At 41.4% G+C, this 24,238-nt stretch overlaps 3 protein-coding genes across 6 annotated transcripts in view; all 3 read right to left on the reverse strand.

Moving 5' to 3' along the window:
* The window catches only part of LOC148097218 (uncharacterized), a 532,237-nt gene that overhangs the window by 102,777 nt on the left and 405,222 nt on the right, over positions 1–24,238 (reverse strand). The window lies entirely within an intron of this gene.
* Positions 1–24,238, reverse strand: part of LOC148097219 (T cell receptor alpha chain MC.7.G5-like) — a 151,399-nt gene that overhangs the window by 54,831 nt on the left and 72,330 nt on the right. The window lies entirely within an intron of this gene.
* Positions 1–24,238, reverse strand: part of LOC118455562 (T cell receptor alpha chain MC.7.G5) — a 46,641-nt gene that overhangs the window by 997 nt on the left and 21,406 nt on the right. The window contains exons 3-5 of the mRNA XM_087831916.1: positions 2,823–2,863; positions 624–905; positions 349–375 (exon numbers count right to left, since the gene is read on the reverse strand). Of these exons, the coding sequence (XP_087688042.1) occupies positions 349–375; positions 624–905; positions 2,823–2,863 (350 nt within the window). The remainder of the gene's footprint in view (positions 1–348; positions 376–623; positions 906–2,822; positions 2,864–24,238) is intronic.

The following is a 24,238-nucleotide window of genomic DNA, read 5'->3' on the forward strand; positions in this document are numbered from 1 at the left end:
GTTGTTCTCTGCACGGATGCATCAGCAGCCACACAAGCTGACGTCTGTCCACACACGACACCGAGGTGTGGCTGAACTGATGTTTTATCATATTTACACTTTACTTCTTTTTTACTTTTCTTTTCTTTTCTTTTGTTTTTTTGTTGTTGTTTGTTTTTTTGGAAATGAAATCAGATGTTTTTCTGCTGCTCTCTGATATCAACTGCATGTTTTGTGTGACTGACATTATATATTATATAATATTTGAGGTTACACAATAATCTTCCCGACAGCAGTGATGCTGTTAGTGATGACGACTCGTTCATGTGACTGTGAAGAAGCTGAGCGTGTGCAGGTGTGTTTGCTCACCTGGGTAGACGCTGCTGCAGGCGTCATCTGTGTGGAAATATGAAGTCCGTTAATCACACAAACACGCTCGATGAACTGTTTTTATATCTCAACCCAAAATAATATAAGACGGGTTTAAATTTGGAAACGTCAAACAAAGTCTCAGCTGTCATTTTATTGATCTTTTTTTTATTAATGACCATATTTACATGTTTGTGTTAAAAATAAAAGATTAAACGTGTCAGACACAAACACAGCTGAGAGTTTAAAGTTTATGAGTGAGTTTGTTTTCATACCAGCTTCGTTGTTGGAGGAGGCTCCTAACAGCTCGCAGGAGTGGATGGTCTCGTTGCTGAATCCAACAAAGTAGTAGGTTTTAGTCTTTGTGGACAGAACGGCTTTGCTGGTGTTCACGCTGACTGGGCCCCCCCTCACATTCAGAATCATTTCTTCATCCTTTGGATAAAAATCCGTGGCCAGACAGACCTCTGGGCCCAGAGCATCAGCGGGCAGCGGTGGATAAGTAGGAGGTGTCAGAGGGGTCAGAACGTGAAGCGTCGGGGTCGTTTTGGATTGATCTACACAGCAAAACAGGACAAAGCAAAACCACACAGACAAAGTTATGAAGTAGAAAATAACCAAGTTTCAGTTTCCACAAAACAAACGTTAATGTTTCAGCTTTAAAACATTTATCTGACATTTCTAAATGAAATCTTATGAAACATGATGACTCCAAACATGATGACTCAGGTGACCCTGAATCCTTGACTCTACATTTAGAAGTGCTGATCGATATTTCAGTTCTGTTACTTTAGTGATTGTTGTGGGTTTGTGTTGCAGTTTGCAGCTAAGAACAGTTTGCTCGTGGTGTCTAAATGTTAGTAAAGACTGTGCGACGGAGAAGACACACAAAAGTCTTTCCCCAAATTCATGTTGTATAAAATTTGTACATTAAACTTCAAGGATAACAAAATAGTTTTAGTTGTTCTTTGTACGTACAGCAGGCTGCAAATCAGCAGTTTAGTCGCTCTGAAGGTGACATTAATTATTATTATTATTATTATTATTATTATTATTATTATTATTATTATTATTATTAATTATTGTGTTTGTGTGTTTTTTATAAGCCGACTGTTTGACACAAACTAACAGTTAAGCTGAGAGAAGCCGACCGTGACGCTGCTCGCTCCGCTCCGAACACTTTAATCATTTTATTTTAGGATTTAAGAGTTTAACAAAAACACCATGACATTCAGCCATCATGTAGCATGTTTGTTTGTATTTCACATAACTAACGAGGAGTTCTTTGACCTGAGAGTCAAATTTCAGTCCGACAAAAATAAAATAAACTGATTTTGGTCCAAACTGAGCCAATAAATAAAAATCAGAGGTTGAATGTTTGAGTAAATATTAAACTTCTTTATTTCTGTTGTATAAACTTTATTATCTTTGTTTAATGCAGCGTCCACACTATATATCATCACGTTCGACCAAACTGTTCAGTTCTGCTTTTTTATGCTTTACACATAATTTATGACACAATCACATCTGAGTGTTTCCTTGAAAGCTCGGATATAAAAACAGGTTTTATCTGTGCCGAACCTTCAGTGCTTTCATTTCATGTTTTTGACGACAGTTTCCAGAAAATCTGAACTTTTCTCAGCTTTTACCTTTATTTTCAGTTCAGACAGTAACACTCAGAATCACTGTGAGCTCGTGTTGAAGAGTCGAGTGTTCAAAACCTGAACTTCTGTCCTGTGTAGTATTTATTTATTTATTTATCCAGGATTTTCTTTTTACTGTGCCAATTTGCAAAAGCAGCTTCATGAACATGAAGATTTTCTTTTATTTACGTCACTAAAATTGTACATTTATAACTCTTCTGCCTTTTTTGTGCTCTACAGTCCTTATCAGTCCTCTGTTACATTTTGTTTTGTTGTTTGTTTGAACAGACTTGACTCTTTGGCTCTAACATTAAATATATCTTTACTATTTGTACTCATTAATATTTTCAGCAGACTCATCAAAACAAAGACGTCTCAGAGAATTCAGGCCGACTTTGTTTGATTTTATATTTTCAAAACTCGATTTTAAAAACAGAATTTCAGATTTTTAACTCTGACAGTTTGTTGGCGTGTTTCTGTAGCTCATGTTCAGGTTTCCCTCTGAGCTTTTTGTTCTTTTTTACTGCCGATTATTCTCCTTTGTTTTACTTTTTGCTTTGCTCTGTCATTATTTGCAGAGTTACGAAACACCAGCTACATGTTGCAGCTGACTTGACTCTATTTTGGACACTTTCACACTTTGAATGAACAGAAAACAGGATTTAAGGCATTTTCAGGACGTCCTGTGTCTGACAGCAGCTCGTCGTCACATCGCTCCACTACTGATCAAGTTCAAGCTTTAAAACATAAAAACTCAGTTTTGGACTAAACAGACCTTTAAAAGGAAATTATTTCTCACTGTATCAGCCAAGAAAAAGGGATTTTTCTTACCTTTCGGGCGGACGGTGAGCTTGATCGGATTTCCAAATGTTAGTGCATCACAGTGCTACAGCCCCGTACAAAAACCTCTCGGCTGTCAAAGGTCCTCAGAGCAGCTCAAACACGTTCAAAGATCCACTTCCACAGGACAGCACCGAGCTGTTACACCAGAGGAACAATCACAAAGTCATTTGTAAGTTTTCCTCAGGTTAAAGTACAAATATAAAAGCGTCTACCTGCACACAGAGCAGAGGCACGAGGGTCAGAAAAGTGAAGAAATATTCATTCAATTCAATTCAATTCGAGCTGCTGAAGACTCACCTGAAGCAGACGTTTTGTTTCTTGATGTTTTTCTGAACTTTGGCTGAATCCATGTTTTAAAGAAGGCTCAGATGAAGCTGCAGGTTTTTGTTCAGCTCCGTGTGGATGTTCAGTCACTGTGGCCCACCCCAACACAGTGAAAAACCCTCGTACAAAAACCTGTCACAGCAGCAGGAGGAAGCAGATGTGAGTCGCTGCCACATGAACAAAAACTCACTGTGACTGTTTCTCTGTGACTTCATTTCTGCATGTTAGGAAATAAATGCTGCAAACACATAAATCAAAGTTTCAAATACCTTTCACCACCTTATTGCACTTCACTGTATTTGATTTAACAAATATCTTCACTTGCAAAGTGCTGCGTAGGGAGAAAGCGTTTGTTAAAAGCGCACATATTAAACAAATATGTAAGACTGCGTTCTTCCATTTGCGCAACATCTCTAAAATTAGAAATATCCTGTCTCAGAGTGACGCTGAAAAACTAGTTCATGCATTTATTACTTCCAGGCTGGACGACTGCAATTCATTATTATCAGGATGTCCTAAAAACTCACTGAAAAGCCTTCAGTTAATCCAAAATGCTGCAGCAAGAGTCCTGACAGGGACTAGAAAGAGAGAGCAGATTTCTCCTGTTTTGGCTTCCTGTTAAATCCAGAATTCAAAATCCTGCCCCTCACATACAAGGTCTTAAATAATCAGGCCCCATCTTATCTTAATGACCTTGTAGTACCATATCACCCTATTAGAGCACTTCGCTCTCGCTCTGCAGGCCTACTTGTTGTTCCTAGAGTATTTAAAAGTAGAATGGGAGGCAGAGCCTTCAGTTTTCAGGCCCCTCTTCTGTGGAACCAGCTTCCAGTTTGGATTCGGGAGACAGACACTATCTCTACTTTTAAGATTAGGCTTCAAACTTTCCTTTTTGCTAAAGCATATAGTTAGGGCTGGACCAGGTGACCCTGAATCCTCCCTTAGTTATGCTGCAATAGATGTAGGCTGCCGGGGGATTCCCATGATGCATTGAGTTTTTCCTTTCCAGTCACCTTTCTCACTCACTATGTATTAACAGACCTCTCTGCATTGAATCATATCTGTTATTAACCTCTGTCTCTCTTCCACAGCATGTCTTTATCATGTCTTCCTTCTCTCACCCCAACCAATCACAGCAGATGGCCCCGCCCCTCCCTGAGCCTGGTTCTGCCGGAGGTTTCTTCCTGTTAAAAGGGAGTTTTTCCTTCCCACTGTCGCCAAAGTGCTGCTCATAGGGGGTCATATGATTGTTGGGCTTTTCTCTGTATCTATTATTGTAGCGTCTACATTACAATATAAAGCGCCTTGAGGTGACTGTTGTTGTGATTTGGCGCTGTATAAATAAAATTTAATTGAACTGAATTGAAATGAATACCAGATGAGGTCAGACATGGACGGGGAGGATTTGCAGGAAGACGGCAAGGCTGCCTCGTCCGTGTGGGAGCAAGATAGCCTAGTAATCTTTGTTTTTGTCGAACTACAAAGTTGTACAACCTGTTGAGGGTTATCCTTCTTATAAAGCAGGCTGCTGGTTCACACAGAGGTCCACAGCTCTCTGTAAACTTTTCATTTCAGCTGCAAAAGCAAATTAAATCTTTTTAAAAGAACTTTCTCCTGAAATTCCGTCTGAAAAATTTGAACACAACAAAAACCATAAGGTAGTTAATTTACTGGAGGAGAGTTGGTGGAGATGCTGATCTTAAATGCTCCTCCTACTGACTGCCAGCCAATGAATCTTTGGATTCAAAACTAAAACTACACTCAGACATAACAGATATCACAACAGAGGTCATTAGCTGTCAATGTGCACGATCATGTTGTAGTTCATTTGACTCCTAAAATGATCCCTATGAGTGCTGCCTAATAAAATGAAATACAGATGATGATGATAGAATATAAATAAAAGTTGAAATCTGTAAAGAACATTTAAAAATATAATAAAATATAACACTGTTGCAAATAAGACAATCTGCTGCAGAGAATCTGCGTTCTGGTCATTTAGTGCACATAAAATAAGCTTTTTAATTCCAGTTCATTCTTCTGTAACTGTGAGGGAGCGTGTGCTCTCAGTGCCGCTGATGCCTGCACGTCTGACCTTCAATATTCAAGCTTACTGTCCCACAGCCTCAGAGGAGACGCGGGAATCACTTCAGTTTGTCTGGAGATCAAAGTGGATCGACTGAACAGGATTTCTTGTTGTGTTCTTGCAGCTGCAGTTCCAGCAGCGGAACTGGCATGAACTGGCTACACTGGTGGTAAAACCAAGTCAAGAGCAAAACCCAAACAGGGAGACGGGGAATGGTTGTGCTTAAGTATTTTATTAACAAAGTTAATAGAAGTTTGTATGCTGCATTGGCAGGACTGACTGGGAGCCACACAGAGGAGGTGCAGGGTAGAGGACAGAGACCAGTTAGGAATGATCTTTTCCAGAAGATTGCACAGAGAAATAATAAAAGTGTCACAGTTCTGGGTCAGTTTGAGTATTTTGAGTTATGTTTTGGTTTATTTTTGAATGATGGATTCTTCTTTATGTTTCTCTGGTGCTTTGTTGGGTTTTATGATGATTCTGCGTTTCAAGTTACTTTGGTGTGTTTGTTTTCTTATTCTCTTAGTGCTTGTGATGATGATGATGATGATGATGATGATGATGATGATGATGATGATGATGATGTTCTATGTTCCAGCTTATTCTGGTTTATTTTTAGTTCTGCCCGTGTTAAGTCTGTGTTTCTTAGTCTGCGTCCTTGTGTCTTATTTCCTGTTTTATTGTGAAAGTCTGTCTTATGTTAGTGTGTGCAGCTTTGCTCCCCCTGTCTCGTTAGTCCAATTTCTCCCAGCTTTGTCTCCCTCCTGTTGCCCATTCCCTGATTACCCCCCTGTGTATATTAGCCCTGTGTTGTCCTGTGCTCAGTGTCGTGTCGTACCCGCAGAATTATGCCTGTGTGGTCAGTTCTCAGTGTCATTGTTCAGTTCATGTTTTCATTTATCACCAGCAATAAAGCTAAGGTTCTCAGTTTCAGTTCGGTCTCAGAGTCTCGCATTTGGATCCTCCTCTCCATCCGCCTGCACACAGAGCCCTGACAGAAAGGCTTGAGCCAGGGTGCCTACTTTCTGCCTTTCAGAGGAAAATCTGGAGAGGAAGTCAGGGAGGTCCACTGATCCGTGTTACCACAAAGGAAGGAGCAGTCAGAGCAGGAAGGTGAGCTGCTGAGGTGACCGTCAAGGAGTAGTTAGAGAAGTGGACTTACTTACATTAAGTCCATGTCCAATATGTCCAAAATATACACAGACCTCACTGTGCTGTTTAAGACCCACACAGGAGGGCTACGGGCTAAGCTAAAGCTAACACCACACCGGCTGCCTTTACCCAGTATCTTCCTCGCCAATGTCCGTTCTCTGGCAAACAAAATGGATGAGATACGGCTCTCCATCACTAACAACAGACGAATTATGGACTCAAATGTCATGTTTTTCACCGAAACATGGTTGAACAACAGCTGCCCGGACAATGCTATCGAGTTAGCAGGACGCCACACACACCGAGCCGACAGGCTAGCAGATGACTCCGGCAAGACCAGAGGTGGAGGTTTGTGCATTTATATTAACAATGCTTGGTGCATGAACTCCACTACTACTGAGAGTCACTGCTCACCTAATGCGGAGTTTTTAATGGTCAAATGCAGACCTTATTATCTCCCCAGAGAACTCACTTCGATCATACTCACTGCAGTGTATATACCCCCCGACGCTAATGCTAGGTTGGCCATGAAAGAACTTTCTGCAGCCATTAACAAACACCAGAATAAACACCCCGAGGCTGCTTTTATTGTTGCTGGCGACTTCAACCACACCAACTTAAAGACAGTCCTCCCCAGATTCCACCAACATGACTCCTGCCACACCAGAGGAGACAAGACTTTAGACCATGTGTATTCCAACCTGGCTGGAGCCTACAAAGCAACACCCCTCCCCCACATTGGACAATCGGACCATCTCTCCCTGTTCCTCACACCTCGGTATTCACCACTCATCCAACGTGTGAAACCTGCTGTGAGGACAATTAAAGTGTGGCCAGAGGGGACAGACGCAGTGCTCCAGGACAGATTTAAAAACACAGACTGGAATATGTTCACCCACACAGACCTGGACCAGTACGCCTCATCTGTACTGGATTACATCTCCGAAACCACAGACAGTGTCACCACCCAGAAACGGATCACCATGTACCCCAACCAGAAGCCTTGGATGAACCGGGATGTTCGTCTCCTCCTGAAGGCCCGCAACACTGCCTTTAGGTCAGGAGATGCACACGCCTACAGTACAGCCAGGGCTAATCTAAAGAAGGGCATCAAAAAAGCCAAACACCACTACAAAAAGAAGGTAGAAGAACACTTCTCCAACTCCAACCCCCGACGCATGTGGCAAGGACTCCAGACCATTACAGACTACAGGACCACCAAACCCTCCCCCGCATCCTCTGATGTCTCCTTCCTCAACGAGCTCAACAACTTTTATGCTCGTTTTGAGCGAGGGAATCCAACAACCACAACCAAAACAGACATGACGCCAGACCACCAACCTCTGACTCTCTCCCCCACCGATGTAGGAGCGGTGCTGAGCAGGATCAATGTCCACAAGGCTGCAGGTCCTGATGGCATCCCCGGGCGTGTTCTGAGAGCGTGTTCTGGGGAGCTTGCAGGAGTGCTTGCAGACATATTCAACCTGTCCTTGGCCCACGCTGTGGTACCGGCCTGCTTCAAATCCACCTCCATCGTCCCGATACCCAAAAACTCCAACCCATCTTGCCTCAATGACTACCGCCCAGTAGCACTCACCCCCATCATCACTAAGTGCTTAGAGCAGCTGGTCCTAGCACACTTCAAATCTTGTCTCCCCCCCACCCTGGACCCCCACCAATTCGCATACCGCCAGAACAGGAGCACAGAGGATGCAGTCTCCATCGCACTGCACTCTGTCCTCTCACACCTGGACAACAACAACACCTACGCCAGAATGCTGTTTATAGACTTCAGTTCAGCATTCAATACAATCCACCCCTCACAACTCATCAGAAAACTGACAGACCTGGGCATCAGTTCCCTCATCTGCAAATGGTTACTGGACTTCCTGACCAACCGCCCCCAACATGTCCGGCTGGATAACCACTGCTCATCTACAATCACAATGAACACCGGTGTACCACAAGGCTGTGTGATGAGCCCTTTCCTCTACTCCCTCTTCACCCACGACTGCAGACCTGCTGATGGTTCCAACACCATCATTAAGTTTGCAGATGACACCACGGTGATTGGCCTCATCAGTGACAACGATGAGGCCGCCTACAGGGAGGAGGTGGATCGTCTGGCTGAGTGGTGCGACACAAACAACCTGCTGCTTAACACAGAGAAGACCAAGGAGCTCATCGTGGACTACAGGAGGAATGCTGACCCACATCCACCCATCCACATTAAGGGGACGGCTGTGGAGCGTGTGAGCAGCTTCAAGTTCCTGGGAGTCCACATCTCCGAGGATCTCATCTGGACGACCAACTGCTCCAAGCTGGTCAAGAAGGCTCACCAGCGCCTCTTCTTCTTGAGGACTCTGAGGAAAAACCACCTGTCCTCAGACATCCTGGTGAACTTCTATCGCTGTACCATCGAGAGCATCCTGACCAACTGTATAACAGTCTGGTATGGGAACTGCTCTGCCTCGGACCGGAAGGCGTTGCAGAGGGTCGTGAAAACTGCCCAGCGCATCGCCGGAGCACCACTTCCTGCCATAAAGGACATCTACAGGAAGCGGTGTCTGAAAAGGGCTGGGAAAATCATCAAAGACCCCAGTCACCCATCACATGGACTCTTCACCCTCCTGCCCTCTGGGAGGCGCTACAGGAGCCTCCGGACTAAGACCACCAGGTACCGGAACAGCTTCTTCCCCACAGCTGTCAGACTCCTGAACTCTGCCTCCTGACATCTGACCCACGTTAAACTCATGGACTGGACATACACACACCCACAACCACCTACACACACACAATGGACAACCGTACCCTCAAACACACAATAATAACATGGACTGAACCACCATTCACAATCACTAGCACTTTATATAGCCTCTGTAGAAATTATCCACATATCTCACTTATCTTAACTGCACTACTGTATAGTTCTGTGTAAATAATCATACGATAATTTTTTAATCCTACAATCCTACAACTGTTTATAACTTGCATAGTTCACATTTCTGTATAACTGTATATCTCAGATTTCTGTATAGTTTTTTTTATTTTCTTATTTTCATATTTATATCCTGTTCATAGCCTGTACATAGCTGTACATAGCTTGTACTCACTACAGCCTGTACATACTTATAGTTATAGAATATTCCTAACATACTTCATACCGTGTACATTATAACATACCATAATAGACCCATTTCTGTAATATACTCACATATCTATATTATTGCTAATATATATTGTAATATATCTATATCACTAAAGCACTTCTGGATGGATGCAAACTGCATTTCGTTGCCCTGTACCTGTGCATGTGCAATGACAATAAAGTTGAATTCTATTCTATTCTATTCTACATACAAGAATGAATATCTTTACTGTCATTGTACAAGTGGAGCAAAATTAGTACATTTATATAAATAATATACACAAAATAAATACAAGGAAATGTGAACTGATAAGGCTAATCAATATAACAGACATAAAGTAAATGTGTCCCTGCAGTCGTGATACAGCAATACATCAACACTAAGCTTTAACTGCATTTAATACAAACTGATGTTATTGTCCTGTGTTGTTGTTTGGTCTTTGTGCATTTTGCTGGTAAACTTTGGTTGACACATCAAACAAACCTCAGCTTCTCCACCTGCTCGAACCTGCAGCTAAAACTTACCTGGATTTCAACCAGCTTCCTGTTCCTTTCAAAGTAAATCCCTACACACCTTCTGTTCTCACTCACCATTACAGCAGTTTGGATTTAACCCTTGTCTCCAGTCTCTAGTGGATTTCTTTCCCTCAGACCTGCAAGAACCCCCCCCCCCCCCCCCCCCCCCCCCCACATTATTTGTTTGGAGTAAAAATTGACGTTTTTGAACTTCATGTCAATCTTAGTGCTAAGTTCCTGTTGAGGTAAAGATTCTACACCAACACACAAATCAGACGATGCAAACCTTTAAAAATCAATCGAGTAGATTCAAGCTGTTTGACATCATTTACAATAAAAAACAAAACGTGGAAGAAAGAAACTGGTCTGAACAATCTAACAACAAACATATTAGTAAAGACTTAAACATGAAAAACATGTAAGGTTTGTTTGAAGGATGAAACTCGCTATTCCATGAGCTTCGTTTAAAGTCTTTTTTTTAATAAAGTTTTTATTTTGATGGTTAAAAAAGTCTCCAAAGAACCTAAAAATGTGTGAACCTGCTGACTGAACAGAGGCCTTCCTGTGAACTTTATTCTTCTGCTCTGCATGAGCAGCGTTCAGACCTGGAAAAGCAGTGGATGGGTTTTTGTAAAGCTGTCAGGCTGACTTCAGTCACTGTGCCCCGTAAACACAGTGAAAAACACTCGTACAAAAACTGTTGAACTGTTTCTCTACGGCAGACGTGCAGAAGCAGCTTGAGGTTTCTTCTCTGTGGCTTGTTTGAAGACAGGAGATGCTCTTATCTGATGGAGCTGAGCATCAGTCTAAAAAGGGGCTTCAGAGGTTTTTACTGCTGAGCAAAATTACTATTGTAATTATATTTAACTGCTGTGTTCTGAACAGGCGAAGCATCACAGGAATAACAAAGAGCCTCCTGACCTTCAGGATCACATCACTGTCATCTTCTGAATTCTTTTTTATGCTAAATCTCAGTTTCACCTCAGCAGACCAATAAATCTGTTTATATTGTGCACAATATTATTTGATCTGTAAGATTTATTGTAGAATATTGCACAATAAGGGCCGTATTTTTAATATTGTTCCTCCTTTTTGCATAGAGTTACATTTACTATCTCTGGTTTTTATCTTTTACTGGAGTAACGACACTGGTGTTTTGCAGTTAACCCTTTAAGACCTACCATAGCAACCAAGTCCGCCAGAGCTTATATTATATTTTTACATGCTGTGGAGCCATTTTTGGGAGCATTTCAAGTTGCTATACATCAATACAACCATTACAGCCTAAATTTTAATAATATGTCTGCATTAAGTGCATAGTAATTAAATAAATTGCAAAAAAGTGCAATAAACTACAAAAAAATTGAAAATTGTTTTTGTTTTTTAACATATATTTCTAGTTAGAGAAATTTAAGAGGCTTATCCCTCAAAACTGTAAATACAAAAAAGTTGCACAAAATAGTTTCCCACCACAGGAAATTTATTTTGAGTGTCTTCATAGTTTTGTTTTTGAAATACACCAATTTTTATATACTGCAGGAAAAACTAAAATATTATATTATAATGCAAATTTGCAAATAAAACAGCATGTGCATCAAAATAAACTATTTCCAGCAGTGCAATATGAGTCCTAAGCATCCCAGAAACCACACAGAAAGTCATAAAGTCAAACATAACTTTTAAAAACACCAGTATAGGCTCATAGGGCCTGATGGTAAAAAACTACATTTCCGCAAAATGACGTCACTTCCGGTTTTGGGCAGGACATGGAGGACATGTTATAGTTCGTGCTGATGGATGTAGGAAGTGTTACGAACAGCTGATCGGATCGGCAAAGCGTGTTTCTGGAATATTATGTTTGTGTTGCTGCAAGTGCTTTTTATGCTGTTTTTGCAAAGCTATATGTGGAAGGAAACCGTGACCTACGACAAGCTGATGGCATAAGATGTAAGTACAACTCCTCCGGTTTCATATGCAAAAAAAATTCTTGTGCTAACTTACGTGGTTGCAGAGCTACCGGGATTTATAAATAGTTACGCAAAACCGGCTTTAAAGGGTAGAGCAGCAGGTTTCATTAGCAGCCAGCAAGTCACGACTCAAACGAGGGAAAGTCTCGTTTAGCATCAGGAGATACAACATAAAAGCTGAGGTTAGAAAGCTCACACATAACTCATGTGATCCCAGGAACAGTGCTCAGATATAAAGAAAAGATTGTTGGGAGTTTTTGTAAAGGTGTCACACTGACTTCAGTCACTGTGGTACGTCGACACAGTGAAAAACACTCGTACAAAAACTGTTGAACTGTTTCTCTATGGGAGAGTCGCACAAGCAGCTGAACGTGGGTTGAGGTTTCTTCTTATCAGCCTCTGTGGCTTGTTTGAAGAGAGGAGGATTTTTATCTGATGCAACTGAACATCAGCCAAAAAAAGTCATTTTAAAGGTGAATTCAAACATTTGACATGTTTGCACTCAGATTAACACAAATGTTTGCTTTTTATAGCTTTTTGCCTATTTTCTGTCATGTTTTCTTTTATAAAGATATATTTCTTTTTATAAAAATATAAATATTTCCATAAAATGCTAAAAAGTGTAGAAATGAATGCCTATAACTTTATCATCAAAATGCAGCTAATTCATTGTGTGATGCTCAAAATCCTCCTAATGTTAAAAGGGAGTTTTTCCTTCCCACTGTTGCCAAAGTGTTTGCTCAATTGTTGAGTTTCTCTGTATTATTGTGTTTTAATGTGATTTGGTGCTATATAAATAAAATGTAACTGAACTGAATTAATGTTGTGTGAATATGTTTCTTGCTCTCTCATTTCATTTCACAATCAAGTAATAGTACGGCGACACAAAGAGCTGTCCATGGTTCTGAAATCAAAGCCTACATGCATCTCTGTGAACACCTTGGTTTTTGTTGTTGTTTCGTGTATCTGTATAAAATGTACACAGACATTTGAGCCAGTGTGGATGCTAACTTTACTGACACGAGCTGCCAGATTTCATAACACAGGCTCTGCTCCAAATCTGGGAGATCCAAGATCCTGTTCTAACAGAATTAGGCACAATTTATAGTCTTAGTTTCCAATTGTTCCTTGTCAGAGTGGCTGTTTGTCTCCCTTCTGTGTGACTTTCTCATGTTTGATCCTACGTGTGTGTTTTTTGGCTTCATTTGAAGAATCTCAATGTAGTTGTCTTTGGATTGTTTTCTTGGACTTTGCTGAAATAAAAGTTTTTGCACTTACCTGTTTCATGTGTTTCGTTTCTCTTCCTTCTGCGTTTCATGACAAATTTTGCTTTTAGCTATCCTCTGTGTGTAATGTTTTCTTTTTGTTTTCTGAGCTGATTTATTTTTCCTGTTGTTTCATAATTTTTTCAACAATATATTTGTAATGTTTATACACAGTATATGAATTATCCCTGAACCCTGAAACCATACCTCTGAACCTTTGAGGAAGGCAGTAAGAGCCTAGAAGATGCATTCTTGCTAGACTTTTGGGAAAAGAATCAGTTCATTGTCAATATTAGGAAATCACAGGTAGGAAGGCTTGGCTGTGCCACAACATGAATAAAGTTAAAATGTATAAAAACAACACAATGTCCAATCAAATGACACACAGATTCAAAGCAATATCCATGCCAAAAAATGGAGGACATTTTTCAAAGTGGTGATTTTATACTTCATATGAGGACTCACACGGAGAGACTTTACCCCTGCAACACCTGTGAGAAAATATTTAAAGGCATGTGCACATGTACACACATGAAAAAAATACTAAAAGACTTTGGCCAAACATATTTAAAGTTTCTGATTAATTCTATCATTTAAAACATTTAAAGGTATAAAAGCACATGAAATCTCACCCCTGCAAAACCTGTCAGAAAATATTTAAAGACGTTAAAACAGTGAAATTCCAAATGAGCACTTAAATATTTAAAGATGCATGTTGGCCAAATGTTACATTTTTAACTGTTGATTTTACTGATAATATGATTTTCACACAGGTGAGAAACCTTATCCCTGCAACACCAGTGAGAAAGGTTTTAATGTTTTTCAATTCAGTTTTATTTATATAGCAGCAGTTCACAACTGTCGTCCCAAAGATCTTATATTGTAAAGTAAAGATCAGAAGGAAACCACAACAAGCAAACAACCCCTATTATCAAACACTAACAATGGGAAGACAAATTTCCCTTTTACGGGGAGAAAAACTCCAGCAGAACCAGGATCAGGGAGGGGCAGCCGTGATGGTTTGGGGTGAGGGGAGGAAGACAGGATAAAGACATGCTGTGGAAGAGAGACAGAGATTAATAACAACAAATGATTAAATGCAGAGAGGTCTGTTAACACATAGTGAGTGAAGAAGAAACTCAATGCATCATGGGAATCCCCGGCAGCCTACGTCTATTGCAGCATAACTAAGGGAGGATTCAGGGTCACCTGGTCCAGCCCTAACTATATGCTTTAGCAAAAAGGAAAGTTTGAAGCCTAATCTTAAAAGTAGAGATAGTGTCTGTCTCCTGAATCCAAACTGGAAGCTGGTTCCACAGAAGAGGGAAAGCACGTGAGTTAAGGACATGTATTTATTTTAGGTTACAGTAGGACAGGACGTAGCGTTTTGTGGGAGAAACGTTTCGTCATCATCAGGTGACTTCTTCAGTCTCAGCTGACTGCAGGTCTCCAATCTTATAAACAGGACATTTGCATAATGACTGAAACCAGCCGACTGAAGGAACAATGGGCTGGGAGGTCAGTTCCTTAATCTTAATTATGCAAATTCTCATGACCATTGATCAAAGCTCACTGATCAATGGCCATGAGTCCCATTCACAGAGAGTTGGGGAATGGCTGCAATCACAGCATTGTAAGATGGTGACAGATGGACCCTTAGGCCCCTCCTCGATTCAGAGATGGTCTTTCCCTTTTCACGTAAATGGCCTCCTTGACTCCGCCCCCAAACCAGCGTTCCTCCCTGTCCAGGATGTTACATCCTCATCATCAAAGAGTGTCCACTGGCCTGTAGGTGTGAACAGACTGAGCTCATTTGCAGACTTTTAGGAGTAATCCGGTTTTGTCGGCATGTGAGGCTGAATCTCAGGTGAACAGAATCAACTTTTTGGAGATTTACTTTCCTGGATGAGAATGCATCAAGACGAAGAGTGTGTGCGTGTGTGTGTTGTGTGTTTTATAGATCAAAGAAAATGTAATGGATATACACTTACATAGAAATTTATTGCTCTGCTTATTAGTTCAAACCTCTCTCTAATAACTATTAGAACGGTGACACCTGGTGGGATTAACTGGATATGACAACTAATCGCTGATGAATCTCTTACTACTTATAAGAATTCTCCAAATAAGACCAAAAATCATTACATAATCTTTGCATCTTGAGTCTAAAATCAACCAGAACAAAAACACAAGTTGCTCGTTATTGTTTCTTTACCCTAAATATGGTCCGACTCGAATAATGTTCATCGTTTATGCACGACTGAGACCCCAAAGTGACTCTGAAAAAAGATGAGTATGAAAACTGTGATGATTGTAGTTTTTTTTCCTCATTGTTTCTCTTACCTACATTATTTAATTGTGAAGATGAGTTTTTGTGAAGGGTTTAAATAAGTGTATCACACGGCTCCTCATTCTGGTGATTTTGCTGAACCTCAGTGAATATCTAATATTACACATGAATATCTGGTCCTAAAACAGTCATAGTCAGTCATATTTTAACTTCCCTCACAGAAAGTGTTGATACTGAATCATAAACTGCAGATCTGCTTATAAATAGATGATTAATCCTTAATTCATCTTTCAGAGAGCAGGGAGATTCTTTTATTAGAATTTTTAAAAACTGTGTTTGAGAAAAACATCTACTTTCACATATTATGTCCTGTTTTACCTGAAACATGAAAACATAACAGCCATAATGATTTGCATATAGTTTGCTGAAAGTGAAACTATATGTTCATGTATAGGAGTGTACCTTATACTGTCCTCACTGCTATATTGTGAATAAAACATACTTGTGTAGTTAATAATTAGATCTATAATAATCAATGACAATCTAACATTAGGTTAACACATTCACTAAACCTGTGATTCACACAAAAAACCAACATGGCTGAAAGTGTTCAAACATCAGGAACAAGCAGAGTCTGCTTTCAAATGCAAACATGCATCATGTCCGATTGTTTCTCCTGGAGTTCTGCACCAAACTGTCCCTGCTGGATCTCCTCCCTCTGGAAGCTCCTCACTCCTCTTGAACAAAGATGGATGAAAATGTGACCTCTGACCTCAGTTAAGCCTCCGGGAGCAAGTTAAAGTCAAACTTCAGATACACAGTGACCTCTAGTGGCAGTTGAGTGACGACACAGCAGCTGCGGTTTCTGAAAGCAGGTTTAACAGGTTTGGACTTTAAATGAAAGAAACAGTTCAGACGTGCAGGAAAGCTTCTCTCCAAAGTCTCTGCAACAGTTTGTAGAACAATAACTTCCACTGTCATAGCAAAGATCAAACTTTTGGTAGGTCTCTGGATGTCAGGTGCCGGAGATGAAAGTGAACTTTCGTGTATTACACATTAGCTAACAAGCAAAAGGTCCACAGTCTGAGGAAAGGCATGAAACCTCAGACACGTGGAACGACTCGCTGTGGGACCACTTCTCCATCAGGGAGCAGGTGAGCAGCTTCTCCACACCAACTCATAAAACACACCATAAAGTACCACAATGTGTGCTGGCACAATGAATGATTATTACTAAAAATGATCTTTAAAGTCCTCCATCATTTACAGCAGGAATGTAAAGTTGCATTTAGGAGAAGAATTGTATTTTATCTGAGGCTCTTTCCTCCTCTGCTGAAACACAGATCAAGCAGCAACACATTAAACTGACGGTTTGTGACGGGAGCAGCTGAACATTTGTTTCTGAGATAAAACTGTTTTTAATTTTGAGACTGAAATCAAACCCACTGAGGTGGATGTTCCACACACGGGCTACATTTAACAGTGGGCAGGTGTAAACCTTGTGTTCTTCATCACAGCCGTATCTCGTGATGAAAAATCTACACTGTCTCCTAACAAACTGCAGAGGTTTAACAGTGTGTGGCTCCCTCTAGTGGATGTTGTGGAGTATTCTGTTGTCTTTGCTCCAAAGGTTTTTGTACAGAGTTTTGCTGTTTCCTGTCACTGTGGGCCTCACAGCACAGTAGTACACAGCAGAGTCAGACAGCTGAAGCTTCTGGATCTTCAGAGAAACTGACTTTTCTGTTTTGTTGATTTTAGCATCAAATCTGTCTTTTGGAAACTCCTGATCATTATCTTCTGTTCCTGTAGTGTCACGTCTTAAAACATACTTTGGAAAGTCATTTATTTCTTGTTTGTACCAGAACAAATATGGATATGCATCAGTTGTTTCATATCTACATCCAAGTGTAACTGTGTCTCCTTCAGCAGCAATGACATCTCCTTGTTCCTGGATCACTTTGTCTTCTCCTTTACACTCTGAGGAAGAACAGAACATGCAGAGGAAGACATGGATCAATAAACATGATTAAAAACTCACCATTAATCAGACGAACACATTTATTTAAGCAGAGGAAACATGTTGATGTTTGTATCTCACCAAAGAAAAGAGCAGCAAGAATAATCCACAGCCAATGTTCCATCTGTACAACAAGGTTTAAATCAACAGGAGAAACTAGCTGATGTTCAACATTCAGTCTGAGAATTGTTCTCTTCACAGCAGCACTTATTATTGACACAATGGTTGAACACAGTGCAGAAGGAGAGCACCGCCTACTGGATGATGTCGCCCTCTGTCTCCTCTTTGAGCTTCACTTCTCTCACTTCCTCTTCCTCCTGGTTCACAGACTGTTAGCAGCATTTGAATCACTGTGAGGAGGGAGGATGGAGCACTTTGCACTGTGTGCACAACGAGCCAAATGTTCTCATCACTGAGGTCATTAATGCTTCTCATGCTTAAAGTGAGACTTGAAAAGCTTTGATGATTTAAATGATTTGGATTTATGAAGCTGTATTTTTCTTTAACACAGAGCAAAGAAAGAACAGAGGAGCTGCAGTGAAACAAAAAGAACAAAAGTAAACCATAAAAGTTAAAGCAGTCGTCTGTAGCAGCACCAGGACTCAGAGTTCATAAACCAGCTGCCACATGTGGCTGATTCTATCCTGGGGACAAAGTGAGATTTGGTGGGTTAACCATCAAATATGGACGGATTCATATACAGCACTTTTCTCAAAGCACTGTATGCAACACGCCTCATTCACACCCACTCATACAAGCACTTCTAAACTCAAGTGCAAACTAACCAACACTGACACTCCGATGGATGCATCGGAGGGCAATTTGGGGTTAGTATCTTGCCCGAGGATATTTGGCTGAGCCAGGAATCGAACTAGTAGCTGATCTGCTCTACCACGTGAGCCACGGCCTCCCCTTATAAATAAGGGACAGAAGCACAACACGCAACCAGCTGAGCTTAGTGTATGTCACTAAGGGCTGCAGTCGTGTGGTGTAATGAGAAAAGGATCCACACTGCAGGTAATGGCTGAGGTGCGAGTGAGTGAAAGTAAAGTACAAAAACAGGAAATAAGGAGCAGGGAGCAACTAAAGCCTAAACTGGGAAAACGAATAAACAAAGCTGAAAACATGAAGCCATGCAGGGAAAGGAAAGCAGAGAGATGGAGCGACGACAAACAGAGGCAGACACACTATAAATACACACAAGGCAATGAGGGAATGACACACAGGAGGGGAGCACAGCTGAAGAAAGCAAAACAGGAAATGCACAGACTGTTTTACAAACATAATCTCAGAGACACGAACAGGACACAGGTAGGCACGACAGAAACACTAAAGACTCAAACCCAAAGAACTAAAAACAGAACAAACTAGAAAATAAAAACAATAAACTCAAAACACTGAGACAACAACCCGGGACCACAGTGTAAATATGCACTGTATGTGACGTTGCAGGTAACGGTCACTCAACGGGGCGTTTACAGTGGAAGAAAGGAAGAAAGAGTTTTGCTCATTATATGGGACAGTTGGCAGCTCTACAGGTGGGGAACCCACATCAGGTGTAGCAGCACGGACAGAAGAAAACATTAAAATAAATAGAATAACTGAGACTTCAGAGCTTCAGCAGGTGTGTTTGCTTTGTGTACAGATGAGCTGCTGCTCTTTGTGCAGACGGGCTTTGAAGCAGCCTGGTGTCATCTGCAGGGGTTTAATGAGGCGAACAACAGAGGGGTTCATGTTCAGAGCGCTCTGTCCACACATTCATCAACATATGTGTCCTGCTGCCTTCAGGTGTCTGCAGTGTGACAGAAATGAGGTGCAAACTGAGTTGCTGTCTGTCTGTGTGTGTGGGTGTTACTGTGGGTTTGTAAGGACTCTGCTGCTTTGCAGTATCTGTGCTGCAGCTCCTGACTTTAAACCAGAGGCTGATGTTCATGGATTATAGCTGAGAACATTATTGCTGAGGCCACAAGAACTGATTATGTTAAAGACTTACTGTAAAACATTTTTCAGTTTGATTCAAACTACAAAGACTCTGATGTTTCCTCACAATCCAGAGCAGGTTAACAGTGTGTGGCTCCCTCTAGTGGATGTTGTGGAGTATTCTGTCGTCTTTGCTCCAAAGGTTTTTGTACAGAGTTTTGCTGTTTCCTGTCACTGTGGGCCTCACAGCACAGTAGTACACAGCAGAGTCAGACACTGCAGCAGAGGAGATCTGAAGATCCAGACGCTTTTTTCCAGACAGTTTTGTGGAGAATCTTGCAGCTGATTTCAGAAACTCTGACTTTCTTGAATTGTTCATCCCTGATATGTGGATCAGGAACTCTGGCGGTTTCCCTGGATATTGTCGATACCAGAAGAAATGATCATTGAGATCTGCATCTTGGGAATAAGTGTAGGACAGAGTGAGAGTGTTTCCTTCTAAAGTGGACTCTTCATCCTTGACTGCAGTGAGTTGATCACAGCTGACACCTAAAGGAAGAGATAAATGTTGTTAAAGACGACGTTAAACTGTGAGCGCCTGTTCCAGTGATTTCTAGCAAACAGATCCTTTAAAGACATTTCTTCTTCCTGCTTTAACCGACCTGTTAGTGTGATCACAAACAAAGGAAACATGAGCCAGTAATGCAGTGACAGCATCTTCCACACACTATCTGTTCTGTATGCTTCACATACTGAATGTATCTGACAGTGGGAGTCCTTTTCTGCTCTGTGACAGTGTTGCTCCTCCTTCAGCCTCTTCCTCCTCTCATATCTCTGCATGTTACAAACACCAAAACCAAACCTCAACACATGTTACAGCTTTCAGCACAAACTCAGAAACCTCCAGTGGTTTTTTTTCCTTTGTGTTTCGTACTTTTGGATTTCATCTTGTACTTAGACAGTAAATAAAGACTGACTGGCACAGCTGGATTCATGCTTTCGGGCTGCTGTGGCATGAAGCTGCCACTGGGCGGCGGGCTATTGTCAAGCATTGAGTGTTTTCTGTGTTCTGGAGTTATTCTGGTGTGTGTGTCCTCTGTTGTTGACTTGGCTGTCTCTGACCACTACTGTGTGTTTTTTAACATCACCGGTTTTATTCAGCGGGAGACCTCAGTGCGAACTGTGAGGAGGCGCTATCTAACCTCTGAAGTGGCTGCAAATTTTACCAGGGTTTTAGACGAATGCCCCCCTGTGATTTTACCTGCACCCTGTGATTTTATTTTTAGTCATTTTAACAGCAAACTGAAGAAAAGCCTTGACTCCGTTGCTCCACTTACCACCAAAAAGATTAACGTAAAACATGCATCACCCTGGAGAAACGAAGAAGTCAAAAAATTCAAAAGAAATTGCAGGGCAGCAGAAAGGAGATGGAGGAAAAATAAAAATACAATCAACCATGAAATATTTTGCGAGCAACTTAAAATGTACAATAATACATTAAGGAATTCAAGAAATTCATACTTTGCCAAAATAATCAGTAATAACAAAAATAATCCCAAGGTCCTCTTTTCCACCATAGATCATTTATTTAACCCTGATTTTAACAAAGAACCCCACAGACTCGCTCTGTGAGCAGTTTGCACCACTTCAGGGGAAAAATCAGCGCCATCAGATCTGATATTTTATCTTCTCGCGATATGATTTTAAACACATCTGAGGGCTCGATTGTACCCGAGGAGACACTGGACAGCTTTGTCCTGGTTAATGCTGAGAACCTTAAGAAAGTTTTCTCCACAGTGAGACCCACCACATGTCTTTTAGATCCAATCCCTTCTTCACTCTTTAAAACACTTTATGGATCTTTTGAAGCTGAGCTTTCATATATGATGAATTGCTCTCTTCAGTTGGGTGTCTTCCCTGCTGCCTTTAAAACGGCGGTGCTGAGGCCCCTTCTGAAGAAGAGCAATTTGGATTGTAATGATTTTAATAACTACAGACCTGTATCCAACTTACCATTTTTAAGTAAAATTTTAGAAAAACTTGTTTTTACTCAGATTAATGACTTTTTGAGTGATAGACAGATCCTGGAGATATTCCAGTCTGGATTTAAGGTGAACCACAGCACAGAGACTGCTCTCCTAAAGGTTTTAAATGATCTTAGATGTAACTGTGACTCCCAGAAGCTCTCAGTCCTGGTGCTACTGGATCTAAGCGCAGCCTTTGATACAGTAGACCACGCTATTCTTTTAAACAGACTGAAACACATGGTGGGCCTCTCTGGTGCTGTACACAACTGGTTCACTTCCTGTCTCTCAGACAGAACTTTTATGGTGAGTATGGATACATGCTCCTCTAAGATCCATAAAATGACATGTGGTGTGCCTCAGGGGTCAGTTTTAGGCCCTGTACTTTTTAATTTGTATATGCTCCCTCTCTGCGGTGTCATCAGGAGGCATGGAGTGAACTTCCACAGTTACGCTGACGACACTCAGCTGTACATCTCCGTGTCTCCTGATGACACCAGACCAATGGATGCCCTTTTTAACTGTATTTTAGATATAAGATCTTGGATGGCAGAAAACTTTTTACAGCTTAACCAGGACAAAACTGAAGTTTTAATTGTCGGTCCTGAGGCTCAGAGAGAGAAACTCTTGTCTAAATTACAGGCATCTTCACTATGTCCTTCACTACAAGTGAAAAACCTGGGTGTTATTTTTGACTCTGAGCTTGGTTTTATCCCACATATTAAACATGTAACCAAAATTGGATTTTATCATCTAAAAAATATAGCCAGAGTCCGCCCTATTCTCTCTCGGGCCAACACGGAGATGCTGATGCATGCTTTTAATACCAGTCGCATTGATTACTGTAATACCCCGCTCTCTGGTCTTCCTAAAAAGAATATTTCACCTTTACAACTTTTACAAAACTCTGCAGCTCGTGTGCTGATGAAGACCAGAGGGCGGGCCCACATTACACCGGTTTTAGAATCGCTGCACTGGCTCCCCGTGTGTTTCAGGATCGATTTTAAAGTTCTTTTATTGGTTTTTAAATGTCTTAATGGTCTTGGGCCTTCTTATCTCTCAGATCTGCTTTTACCATATGAACCCTCACGGACCCTGAGGTCCTCTGGTACTGGCCTTTTGATTGTCCCTAAAGTCAGGACACATACTCACGGAGAGGCAGCTTTTCAGTGGTATGGTCCTCGTCTGTGGAACAGCCTGCTGGAGGAGCTCAGGGCCGCAGAGAACGTACATGTTTTTAAGAACAGGCTCAAGACCCACCTTTTTAATTTGGCTTTTACTTAATGTTTATTTATTTTATGCTTATTTATTCTATCCTGTTATTCTATTGTTAATTTAGGTTTTACCTAATATTTATTGATTTTATTCTTATTCATTTTTTAATCTTCTTACTCTATTTATATTTATATTTATACTGTATCCCGTTCTTATTTATTTTATCTTTTTATCCAGTATATATCCTATTGTGTCATATCTCCAGTGTTTCCTCAGAGGGCGCTCTCTGCACCGGGGCTGTGATCGACCGTGGCCGCTGGGGCTCTGGGGGTCCTCTCAGCCTGGCTGGGGGGCTTCTTTGCCTCCCTCCTGCTGTGTGCCCAGCCTGGAGGCTGCGGTCTGTGACCGGCTTCCGGTGCAGACGGCTCCCCAGGATAGTGTTTCCTCACATGGCTCATGCGTACCCAGTCCAATTTTACTTTTTAAGTGTGCGCGTGTGTGTGTGGGTGTGTGTGTGTGTGTGTGTGTGGGGGGGGGGGGGGGGGGGCTGCTTTTAACCATGTAAAGCACTTTGTGCTACATTTTTTTTTGTATGGAAAGTGCTTTATAAATAAAGATTGATTGATTGATTGATTGATTGATTAAGATTAATCGTTGCAATTTGTTTTCACTTTAAAATACTGTGTGAAATTCTGTCTTACTCAGTGACGTGAACATTGATGATTTATGATCATGTTTATGTTTCAGGAGTAAATATTCCGTCCGACCTGGAAATGTTTCCAGCGGAACTTCATGTTAACGCTTCTACTTCGCCGGAACTTCACTGTGACACCGGGCGGAAGTAAACAAAGAAAAAGCGGAAGTACCGTTAGCTTTCCTGTGCTAGCAGCTAGCTGTTGGAGTAACATGTCTGCTGTTCAGCGTCTCACAGTTTATCAGCGAGGAAGAGGAGGAGATGTTGGAGTCTGAGGAAGACTCTGGTGATGAGGAGCCTCACAGAGCAGGTCTGAGCTTACAGCACAGCTGAAGGTAAATTCACATAAATGTCTATAATGACAGAAACGTCCCGCAGTGATCACACAGTTCAGCTAACAGCGCACATTTCTGTGGACGCTGCTCTAGATATGAGCAGCTGCTCAACACAAGCATTTATTTAAAGGCACGGAGGGTTTGTGAGCCTCTGAAGGGTCCACGTGGTACTTATTTAGAATAAAAATAAGTACTTCTGTCAGCAGCGTGTGTGTGCGGAGGAGGAGGTTCTCCCTGAGCAGCAGCTCTGGAACCAGGAGAGGAGCTCCAGTGTGGAGGAACCAGAAGCTCCACAGATTAAAGAGGAACAGGAGGAACTGTGCAGCAGTCAGGAGGGAGAGCAGCTGGGACTGAAGGAGGAGACGGATACCTTTATGGTGGCTGTAGCTCAGGTGGTAGAGCAGGTCATCTACTGATCGGAAGGTTGGTGGTTCGATTCCTGGCTTCCCCT

This window comes from Neolamprologus brichardi, chromosome 18 (assembly GCF_056152115.1).
Source record: "Neolamprologus brichardi isolate AB-2024 chromosome 18, ASM5615211v1, whole genome shotgun sequence".
In the NCBI taxonomy this organism is placed as follows: domain Eukaryota; kingdom Metazoa; phylum Chordata; class Actinopteri; order Cichliformes; family Cichlidae; genus Neolamprologus; species Neolamprologus brichardi.